Below are 12,237 nucleotides of genomic sequence, written 5' to 3' on the forward strand. Positions count from 1 at the left end.
GGCCTTCCTGGTGTTCGCCGTGTCCTTCGGGTTCCCGCCCGACGAGGTGCGCTCGGCGGGGCTGACGGTGCAGAGCCTGCTGTCCGCCTGGCTGGGCAGCGAGGACGCGGCCTTCGTGCAGTACCACCTGCGGCGCAGCACCGGCACGCTGCTGGCGCACTCCCTGCTGCCCCTGGGTGAGTAGCGCTCCGGCTGCCTTGGAATGTGCACCCCGAGCTTTGTAACCAGCTGGCTGCACCGCGGCACGCGCACCCACAAAGGAATTGCAGTTTAAGTACAGAATGGGGAAGGAGATGCTGGAAAGGAGCGCCGCGGAAGGGACCGGGGGGTCCAGGTCGATGGAAAGTTGAATGTGAGTGAGCAGTGCCTCGGCAGCCGGGAGAGACATCCCTGTCCTGGGGGGCATCAGGCACAGCATCGACAGCCGGGCAAGGGAGGGGATTGTCCCGCTCTGCTCTGGGCTGGCGCGGCCTCACCTCGAGCGCTGGGGGCAGCTTTGGACACCACAATATAAGAAAGACATTAAATTATTAGAGAGTGTCCAAAGGAAGGCAACCAAGACGGTGAAAGGCCTTGAGTGGCTGAGGGCACTTGGTCTGTTCAGCCTGGAGGAGACTGAGGGGAGACCTCATTGCAGTTACAACTTCCCATGAGAGGAAGAGGAGGGGCAGACACTGATCTCTGCTCTGTGGTGACAGTGACAGGACCCGAGGGAATGACCTGAAGTTGTGTCAGGGGAGGTTTAGGTTGGATATTAGAAAAATGCTCCACCCCCAGAGGGTGGCTGGGCACTGGAACAGGCTCCCCAGGGCAATGGTCACAGCACCAAGCCTCTCAGAGTTCAAGGAGTGTTTGGACAATGCTCTCATGCACATGGTGTGACTCTTGGGGTGTCCTGTGCAGGGCTAAGTGTTGGATCCTTGTGAGTCCCTTCCAACTCATCATCTTCTGTGATTCTGTGTTTTAACCAGAGAATGCAAATTGGCTTCCTTTAGCCATATAATTCTCCTAAAATTAAGTGGCATCTCGCAGGTAATTTTATTCAATCAGCAAATTCAAATCAGGTTTGTTTAGCTACATAATTCTGGTAAAAATAAGTGGTGCTTAAGAATTTACCTTCGATTGCTTAAGACAAGAGGCTTGAATTTGAAGTCATCCAGAAGTACAGTACCTCTCCTGGAGCTGAGCTCACTGGTTAGATAACCATATGATTCAGGGCTATGTGTTTTTGCAGGTACTTAATTGTTTTCTGAAAGTAAGTTTTTTTCCTTGCAGGTTATTATCTTGGTATGTGCTTTGCTGCACCTGAAAAACATCTTTGCTTTTTCTACCTGGCTTCAAAAGAATGGAAAACTTTCTTCTTCTTCGCAGTTCTCCTCCCAGCAATCACTAGTGCCCTGGCATATTACTGGTCACGGAAGGGTTGGAATAATCATCCACTAGCCCGGACACTTGCTGTTCATGCTCTCCCGCAGTCGGGTTGGAGGGCAGTAGCTTCTTCCATCAACACAGAATTCAGGAGAATCGACAAATTCGCTACTGGAGCGCCAGGAGCAAGGGTGATCGTGACAGACACGTGGGTGATTAAAGTGACCACCTACTGTTTACATGTTGCCCAGCAGCAGGACATTCACTTGACAGTGATAGACTCCAGACAGCATGAACTCACCCCAGACTCCAACGTGCCTGTGCAGTTCCTCACCATCCGAGTTGCCAGTGTTAATCCCTATGTGAAGGCATTCGATATCCGGTAAAACAACTGCTAAACCTGTTATGTTACATGTGTGCTGTTGGATGTTGCCGATGGAGCGCTTTTGTGCCTGATCTGGAGACTCCCTGGTCTCATCCCTTCCCTTTTGCTCCCTGCTTGGTGTTCTGAGGTGCTGGCCATGTGCAGTGCTGCCATGCAGTGCAGGGAAGGTTGTTTAGGAAGCTTTGTACACGTGCAGCATTGAATACACAACGGATAAACAAAGGGATTGCCCTCTTTGATCCATTCTTAGGGAGAGGATTGTGCTGGATGCAGAAAGAAGTAACTGGATAAAATTAGGTGAGAGATGGAGAACAGGAATGAAAGGTAGAATTTTTGGTCTTCCAAATTTTGGGTGAAGAGAAATAGCTATTTGTCTAAAACTGTGTGTTGTTCACCCACAACTTTGGATTTTTCCTTGTGCTTAAGGCTCATAATTTTATCACTGCTCAGAAGAGCTCTCACTGAGCTACTGCCCCTAAAGCAAGGAAGTAATATTGGTCCTTTTCTGATTTATGTGCTCTCATAGCAGTAAATCATAGCAAACGTGGACTGTTAGGGCTTGTTTTGGAAGGGCCCATGCTGTTTATCTCAGCAGTCTCTCTGTGTAACCAGGCTAAAGAACTAGTTCTGCAGAAACCTCTGAGTAGAAGGGTGCTAAACTCTTTGTTGTTGTGTTACTAAGAGCCATGTTAGTGCTCCTAAAACTATATTTGAAAAGGTATTTGAGTGTCTTTTTGCTGTAAATTTGTATGTCAGGAGCATTTATTAGGTAATTAGGTAATTAAAAGCAGACAGATCACCAGACTTGTAGGTGTGCAGTGGGGCAAGCACGAGGAAGGCAAAGAGGTGATTATGGTAGAGATGCAGGTGAACAGAACTCAGAACAAGAGGTTAGTTAAGGTAAGCATGACAATCCTAAGAAAAGAGACTTTTATAGACCTGTGAGAGTGGTGACCAAATGAGTATTAAACAACTAATGATTTTCTTCTGCAAGCACTTCAGTGCCAGAGTGGTAAAACTACATCCCCAGCTGAGAAAATCATAACTTGTTTGACAATTCCTTTTAGGGAAAAAAGTCCTAACCCCAAAATGTATTTTGTAGCTAAACAGAATAGCATCAGGAACAGTGTTTAAAAGCTGTTCTAATAAGATGTCAGAAATAGTAAATCTCTGCTAGAATGTAGCAGAATCATACAGGATCATTGCATGTATCCAGAATCAGAATCAAATACGGTGAGATGTTTCTGGAGGAAAAATGTTTTTGTGCAGGTGGGCCATGTTTTCCTGCATGTTCAGTGCGAATTGTTCCTCTGGATATAAAGGTCCCTCTGATTTTCACGGACAGCATCTGTTAACAAATGACATTATCCTGTAGCAGTAAAAACAATGGAGACCACTGGGAGCTAGAGCTAAGCCAGCCTTGCATTGTGCTGGGCTCTGGGAACTCAGTGAGTGGTAGGAAAATGAGGGCAGTCTTCCCAGGACTTCTCCATGAAAGCTGTTTCATGAGTAGAAGCATTGAGCTGGAGAGTTCTGACACTACAGTTCAGAACTCTTACCATAAAAAGGGATGACAACAGGGATATGTCACTGCAGGGTCTGTGTGAGGTCTCAGGTGCCACTTGAGTGCTGTGGGCATCACTTTAATTTACAGGAGCAGCTGGTGTGGAACACAGCTTGTTGCAGCCTTAAATCAGTAGTGGTTTGTCACCTTTGTGAAATTTCTGGATTTACCTAAAATTGTATCATAAAATCACAGAACCTGATAGATTGACATTCTTCTGCTACTTATGTAGTACTATATCACCTTGTGATGCCTGCTGCATGATACAACTAATTCCTGTCCTCAGGCGTTTATAAACGAGAATTTAGATATAGTCTAAGTAAAAGGCATTAAAAAGGTGACAGAAGTGGTGCAAACAGCACTTTGCAGTTAATGCATGATTTTGTTCATGTTGATTACTTCAAAAGCCTTCCTTTGTTTTTGTATGATGTTTTAGCTGATCTCTGACATACCCTGCTGGCAATCTTACACAGATATGAATGAGGACAGCGTGTTCTGTTGACCAAGTTCTGCCAAAACCAGTAACTAAACAGCAAAAGGAAACAAGAAAAGACAATGCTGTGTATTTATTCTGACTAATAACTACCAGCCTAAATAGCTTTTCTGTGGATTCACTTCCTTGATGTTAACCTCTGCAAGGTACTATCGAGGTATTTGGGTGGATAATCATGGTAACATTTTGCTCCATCTTTTCTTCTTCAGGTTGAACTCCACAGAGTATGGGGAGCTCCGGGAGAAGCTCCGTGCTCCTATCAGCAATGCAGCTAATGTTGTGATCCATCAAAGCCTTAGTGATTTATTTTTAGAAACCTTTACATCTCTGGTGGAAATAAACCAGACATACCACGTTCCAAGCACTCAGGTGAGACTTTCTATCCATGTGAGACTGTAATAATTATACTTTCAATATAGATGAGCCCGTGATTACTGTGCAATTGATAAATGTTTACCTAGGGCCATCTCCGGCGAATTACTAAGAGAATTCATTATTATGGAGTTAACAAAAAGGTTTTACTAAAAATATTGATTAAACTATGAATGATGATTAAATTATAATTATCATGTGATTACTGCTTAATAATCCTCATTTAATAATTAAGCAGTATTCAGTCATTAATTAAATAGTAATTGAACAGCAGTCAAACACTCTACTACTCACTACACTTCTAATAATTCAGCTACCTTGCATACAATATGTTTTAGATCTAATATAAACTGTCACCTTGCTGTAGATAACAGATAGCAGGTAGGGAATCTCTTGACCTCAAGAGGTAAACCTTGAGAGGTGTCCTACCTACCTGAGCCTGCCCTGCAGGAGAGCTCCATGGGCTTGGGGGCTGCAGTCACTTAGAGAGTGACGGGTGGTTAAACTGCCCCTTGGTGAGGGTGTGCAGCTGTAGGACTTACAGTTTCATCTCACTGGCCCCTCATAAGACATGGCCTGAATTCCTTAGCTTCTTCAGAAGATACAGCCAAGGACAATTTCTTAGGGTCTGCACAGCCAGGCTGACTCCAGTCAGGCCTCCTGGTCAGTGATGCCAGAAACACAAGTGCTCTTTGCTCAGTCAGGGTGATGCTTCCCTCTCAAATGCTCACCTGCTGTCTCAGTAAACATGTCATAAATGTAGCTCTGGCTGCTGCTTCTGTTCCTGCTATGAGGAGACAAGCTGTATTGTGAGCATTACGGTATTAAGACATGAGAAATAACACAGTGAAATAAAGTCCACTGTAATAATTTCCATAAAAATGTTACATGAACACATTTGGAAATGATGACATTGCACTTGTAGAAAGTTTATGGGGAGCCAGAGTCACAGCTGCTGTTGCTGTTCTTTAGGCAGTTTGCTCCAGTACAGCTTGCTTTTCTAGACAGCCAGGTTTTGCTGGACCTTCTGCTGAAATAAACTAATGATTCTTAATTGGGATTTGTTTTAGCTATAATTATTATGGCCACTATTATATGGTGTTAATTATAACAGCATAGAGTCCTACCTCCAGTAATACTCGCAGAGACCTGGTCATTATTATACTTGTGCAGCAGTCAGAAGTGTGACTGGAGCACTGTCCAGTGTACCAGGGGAAACCAGTTAAACCAGTACTGGTGACCCTGCAGGGAGTTTGGGTCCAGTGATTCAGCTAATGGAATGAGGGGTTGGTATCTTTGGTAGTGTTGTGCAGTTTATATGGTTCATGAACTAGCTAAAATAAAACTGGATCAGGTGTGTCTGCACATCATGTTGTGTGTTCTGATTGCAATGCGAGCAAAAAGAGATGTTCACAATAAAGAGAAGATACTAAAGCTGCTTTCTTGCAGAGCATTTCATTTGTGACACATTTAAGTGGCAGCTGAGCTACTGAACTTGGGTTTGACGTTGAGTGATAAATGACACCAGAGATTATGATAAGGATGTTAAAAATACAACACTGAATTTTGCCCTATTTTGAAGCTCCATGAATATGTTGAAAAAGTTAGTTAATCTTTCTATGCTAGAATTTTTCCTGCTTAAAACCTGAGATAAGACCTAATTTCACAAGTTAAAGATGAGTGGCTTGTGTTCAATCTGGATCTGATCCACAGCCAGCTGCCAGTGCAGCTGAGCAGACACTTGAGCTGACAAGGGAAGAGTCACTGGAGATGGGAACTAGAGACCACAGAGAGAGCTGGTTTTTGTTCCACCAGTAGCAGTATGAAGATTCAGGTCTCCATGCCTATTCAGTGTGCTGTCTTTTGAACTTTGTCAAGAGCGGGCGGCGGGGGCAGCTGGCCAGACACTTGAGCTGACAAGGGAAGAGTCACTGGAGATGGGAACTAGAGACCACAGAGAGAGCTGGTTTTTGTTCCACCAGTAGCAGTATGAAGATTCAGGTCTCCATGCCTATTCAGTGTGCTGTCTTTTGAACTTTGTCAAGTTCTTGGACAGCTGGAAGACATGTGGGAAATGCTAATTATTGTTTATTAATTGTAAAACACTTCATAGCAAGATGATGTCCCCATATGCAGCTGCAAGTTCATGTGTCATAATTAACTGTGGGGGAAATCAGTTATTCCAATATTATCCAAGAAAAATTAAGTAAGTTTCTAGACCTTCAGGATGAGTGTCCTTGTGTTCAGTACAGCCCTGGTTTCCTCTTTTATGTCTCTTACTTAGAAAGATGGAAGATAGGAACAGCCATTTGCTGTTTTAAGTGGTAAGAACTGTTTGCTTGGTTTGTTTTCCTTACTTTATATTGGTAGTTTTTTTAAAAAATAGTTTGAATGACAAAGCTGGCTGCTTGCTTACCTTGCTGTGGCTGCTGGAAGCTCTTCAGAGAGTGAAAGAATGTTTATTTTTCAGTAATTTTTGTTTAATCATTAGTCTCATACAGCAGTTCTGGGTTTTCTGTTCAAAGAGAAGCTTTGCTGTCATTAATTAGAGAGTGTTCTAATAAAACCACTTGATATCCTCTGGTGGGGCAGTTCTGCCTTGATTATTCTGGCACAGATGATTTTCTAAATGCCTTTGAAGAGCAGTTACAGGACCCATTCTGTGCAGTTCACAATTTTGATGTTTTTTCTCCTCCCTCAGGAGCTGGAGCCATGCATAGGGTGTATGCAGACTATTGCTAACATCAAGCTCATCAAGAACTGCCAGGAGCCGAACGAGGGGGAATGCCAGCAGTGCTACTGCCGGCCCATGTGGTGCCTCACCTGCATGGGCAAGTGGTTTGCCAGCAGACAGGACCAGCAGCACCCAGAGACCTGGCTGTCAAGCCAAGTGCCTTGCCCGACTTGCCGAGCCAAATTTTGCATTCTAGATGTTTGCCTAATACGATGAGTAGTACTTGGGTACTTTTTCAGTTTGACTGAGTTTCATAGTGGGTTTGGTTAAAGGCCTGCTAGATCTGTTTCTGAGACTTCATGTTCTACCAGGGTACAGACTCTAAGGGTTTCTTTTACAGTGTTGAAAACAGATGTAAATCTTTTCAGTCCTTTTCCACTTTTACCTGTGGATTTTACTCACCTGATGTTAGCTTCTGGGTTTTAATTTTGTTTAAACTCCTATTTTCTTTTCTTACATTTTGGATGGAATAAGGTTATCCTTCTATATTTGCAGTACTGTTGTCTTTTCAGGTTTTACCGTAGGTTAAATTCTTTACATTTTTAAATTTAACGTGGGTTTTGATTCTTTAATAAAGGGCTAACTGAGAAAATTGCTTTGGTTAGACTTCATTTATAATTTTGTTATTCTTTAATCCAGTTGTAAAGTTATTATTAATCTTTGCAGTTGTTCTCCAAAGAAGTGTATCAGTTGTGTCCCTTCAGCTGCTCCTCTCCACTCATAAAGGGTTGTAGTGAGCTAAGAAATGTAATTCCTGAAGATTTACAAGTCCTGTATGGACCTTTTATTCCATTAATTTGCCTCTAGCATACATTTTGATGGATGTCTTTTTTTCAAACAACAGAAGGATTTGTCAACATAACCCATTTACCTACACTGCTAATTTATGGTTAAATCTGTTGGTTTCCAGGAGCTATATTGCTTAGGGTTTCAATACTCTTTAGGTGATGGGACTTTTTTTATATACATTGGAAGGGAGTGCAGCAAACATCTGAGCTTTAATTTGTAAATTAAAATCACAGGTGGGTCAAATAGAGAAAGGAATACTTTAAAGCTTTGGTGTACGAGAACAAAAGCTCTTAGTACTTCCCACCTGAATAATCAAAAGGATCTTACCAGTAAATCATGGGCAGAGGTGACGTGCTGGTGATTACATGCACACCTCTTGACTACTGTGACAGGCAACTGGTTTGAGCAGGAACAACAAGTGGTAGGATGTAAAAATGTACAAGTATTGGAAGCACAGCCATGGAACATTACATGAGTCTCAGCTGAGCTGCAGGTGGTGAATGCACCCACCTCCACTTGGAGTCAGCCAGGAAATGGTTACAAATGCGGCTGCAAGCAAGAATTCAGAGAGGGGTAAGGAATTGAAAACAGATCTGACAGCATCTCTTGAAAACTAACATTTATGTTATACTGTTGGTGTTGAATTCTAACTTTGGATTTTTTAAATAACATTCATTTGTAAAAATCCAAACTGGTTGAGTTCAAGGACACTAACTGTTCCAGCATATCTCAGTTGCTCTATGTACAACATCTACTATGCAAGTATCTAAACTACCTATTAATAACAGTGGCTTCTCTGTTTTTCATTAACTGTTGTTTTAAATTGTATAAAGTGAGAATTTGACAGTGAGACAGGTAGTATGGATTTGTCTCTTTCCCAAAGAGATCTTCAGTGGCATGTCACTCTTCATCTGAATAGAACTAAATTGAGTTCTGGAGTTTCAGACAGATTTGTTGGCAAGTCTGAAAACTAATAAAAAAATCTAGGAGCTGATCAGCAATTGAATTTAAAATATTTTCCAGTACTTCTGTGGGAAATAATTTCTAGATTTAAAATGGTCTCTGCAGGATTTTTCAACTTTTGGAAGATTCTTACAGGGCCGGGTGGTGTTGTCTGACATGCACCTATCACTACACAGCAGCCTTTACAAATAAGCATTTTGTAACATTTGCTTCTGGAAAGTTTACATAATGTGGCATGGATACAAGGGACGTGGCCCTTGAAACAGTTGCAGAAGAGAGGGTAGGATTTTGGAGCTGTGGTTTTGCCACCACCAGTCATTCAGTTCCTACAGCACTTTGCCTGTTTGGAATAAAAATATTTATTGTAAAGAATGTGAAGCTAAAATCATAAAGGCCTTGAGGAACTTAGATAATAGATACATGTAGTTGCAGATGGTTTTATAGAAAACCAGGTCAGTTGCCAACAGTATTCCATGTAATAAAAGCTTTAAACTCCTAATTGCTCTTGCAGTGGAATCTACTCTGAATTGACTGGAAGTTTTCACTTCAGTGGAACTTTGCTTTTGTTCATCTTACCTCTTTTGTCAGTATAAAAGTATGACAGAGTAACAGTCATAAATGTATGAGACCCTTGCATCTTTTAATGCTCTGTCCACAAAAGTGCCTCTTAGAAAACTTAGTAATAATTACTGAAACAAAATTATGATTTATGTTAATTATAGTACCTGACTTAAATTCCTTAAAACAAGTAGTTTTCCTCAGGTTTAAATTCTCAAAGTAATCTGAGATGCCTCCAACGTTTGTGAGCTTCTTAAAGGCTGTGTTAGAGAAACAACTTGTTAAAAATCCGTATGAACATGAAAATAATAGAGTACAAAAATAGGCATTTGTATTCATGATAGCTTCAGGTTATCATGCGAAGAGCCACATGCACATATAGGGCCATTTCTAGAGAAGATGCTCTCTGTTTGCAGTAAAGAACACACCATTGCCTCCCACATAATCTTAGTACATTTCTTAAATATGAGGATAGGGTTTAGAATCAGTTTTCTTACAGCATTATGTATAAAAAAAAAAGAAAAAAAATTAAAAACTAAGTAATGCAAGTGGCTAAAATATTTACTGAAAGAATTTTCTTTTTTATTATTGTGTGTAAATCACTAAGAGCGATTTAGTATTGCATTTCCAGCTATGTGTGTGCTTTTCCACATCACTGACTTGTGGGTGGGCAATGTTAGTAATCTGAAGTATATTATATAAATGTGATGTCATTAAACTAAAGAAAATCTGTGGGTGGACTCTGTCAGTATAAATACCCCATATGAGCATATCATGTGTAGCCCAAATTTCCTGGTGTGCTGCAGCTCAACAGGTCTTTCTCAACACATGGGTCATGGCTATATTATTTATTTCCACATTGTATTACTTCTGTAATTGTAGTGTTCCAGAAGATACTAAGAAAATACATTATCTTTTGGTTTTTTTAGGTTAACATAATTTGTCAACCCCAAAAAGACATTTTTTTCCAAGCAAGAGATATTTTTAATCCAGTATATGAATAGTTTTTCTACCATGAGGTTTGGCATAGCTTGAAACCAAAATACCAGATTATCATGTGATCTCTTCAGTATTTTTACTTGAAACTGGACCAAGTTGCCCAGAGAAGTTGTGGCTGCCCCATTATTGGAAGTGCTAAGGGGATTGAATGAGACTTTGAGCAACTTGGTCTAGTGGAAGGTGTCCCTGCCTATGGCAGGGGGTTGGAACTGGATGGTCTTTAAGGTCCCTTCCAAAACAAACCTTTTCTGTGATTTCGTAAAACTAGTTAGATTGCAGCTAAGCACCATTCCAGTCAGGACAAACCTCAGTAAGACTGTGGTTCTCAGTGCAATTTTTAAAGAAGTGTTGTTGACTTTGAGCTGTTGAAGGAGTTGAGTAATAAATACTCAAGCTCTTACATGGATTACAAGACATTTTCTTCCAAAGACATACTGCAGGATTTCTTATTTGTGGTTTTTGGTGGTTCTTTTGCTAGATAGCTTACCTGTTTAACAGTATTATTTGGAGAGCCCTTAAGGAAAAGGTTTAATGAATACATGCAGTTAATCTTAAAACTCTCTGAAGAGCTGAATAAAAATACGATTGATTCTTTGTAAGAGTTCTGGTTTTAATTTTAAAGTTATGTTTACCAGGTAAAACCTTACATGGGTGGAAATCAATCTGACTTACTTGTATGCAATGTCTTATCTGAGAACATGGGAATAAATAAAAATAGGGCTTAAATTCTCCTGAAGGGGTACCTGGGAAGTCGTTCTTGGACGGATTTTCCTACTACAACCTGAATGCAGAGAGTTGCATAAATGGAAGAAGGTGTGTATGAAATCTAAATAAGAACCTCAGGAAAAAAACCTCCAATGACTTTTCACAACTACCAGATGGGAAGGAGTGACATTGGATGTCATGAAATCAGCAGGGGCAATGATGAAAAATTTGTCTTTCCAAGGGAGCACTGGCATGCAGCAATGGTGTGTCCTATATTAAACATTTATTTTATCGTCATCGTGCTCAGATTTATTACCAAGCAACAGCAATAAAGAATCTTACCACATTCCTGTAGTAGAGGACCTACTGGAGTGAGTCCAGAGGAGAACCATGAAGATGTTCAGAGGGCTGGAGCACTACTGGTAGGAGAGAGCAGGAGGTGTTCAGCCTGGAGGAGAGAAAGCTCCAGGGAGACCTTGGAGTTCAGCACTTTGCAGTACCTGAAGGGTCTCCAAGAGAGCTGGAGAGGGACTTTTGGCAAGGCCACGGCATGATAGGACAAGGGGGGAATGGCTTTAAACTGAAAGAGAGTAGGTTCAGATTAGTTATAAGAAGGAGATTCTTTACTGTGAGGGTGGTGAGGCATTGAAACAGGTTACTCAGAGAAGCTGTGGATGCCCCATCCCTGGAAGGGATCCTGTTCCAGGCCAGGTTGGAGGGATCTAGGGGAAGGCATCCCTGCCCCTGACAGGGGAGTTGGAAGTAGATTATCTTTAGGGTCCCTTCCAACAAACCATTCTATGATTTTAAAAACTGGTTAGTCTGCAGCTAAGTACCATTCCAGTCAGGATAGTATATAGTAAGAATAAAGTTCTGTGTGCCATTTCTTAGGAAATGTTTGTTGACTTTGAGCTGTTTAAGGAGTTGAGATATAAATACTGGAGCAAATTATCTTTAAGGTCCTTTCCAAATCAAGCTGTTCTATGATTCCATTAATGGTATGAAATGTGGGTCACATTCCTGTAGACTGTAAATTGTCGTGGCCACTAACCCCCCACGACGTCTAGCAGGAAACTACCTTGTCCCAAAACGAATCCTTGGCTATTGCGTGAGGTAACGCCGTGATGTGGGAGCTGGGTTTTCCCTAGATTTGCGAGCGGAGTGGGCCGGGGAATGCAGCCGCAGGGAGATGGCGAGAGGGCAGTGGCGCCCTCGGTGTGAGGGAAGCTGTGCCCAGGCCCTCACAGGGGCGCAGGACGCGCCCCTTTCCTCCGGTAACACCGACCAGGGCCCCGCACGAACAGCCC

The 12,237-nt window shown here is 41.9% G+C and overlaps 1 protein-coding gene across 1 annotated transcript; it reads left to right on the forward strand.

Annotated features, from left to right (window-relative positions):
• Position 1: 1 nt before the first annotated feature.
• On the forward strand, positions 2-10,819 carry TMEM129 (transmembrane protein 129; the record flags this gene model as incomplete). The annotated part of the gene is made up of 4 exons (XM_008628672.2): positions 2-176; positions 1,276-1,750; positions 4,020-4,179; positions 6,884-10,819. Coding segments are annotated over 4 exons (1,059 nt in total), but the record flags the coding sequence as incomplete, so codon positions are not given.
• Positions 10,820-12,237: the final 1,418 nt, after the last annotated feature.

Source organism: Corvus brachyrhynchos, unplaced genomic scaffold (genome assembly GCF_000691975.1).
Source record: "Corvus brachyrhynchos isolate BGI_N302 unplaced genomic scaffold, ASM69197v1 scaffold80, whole genome shotgun sequence".
Taxonomy (NCBI): domain Eukaryota; kingdom Metazoa; phylum Chordata; class Aves; order Passeriformes; family Corvidae; genus Corvus; species Corvus brachyrhynchos.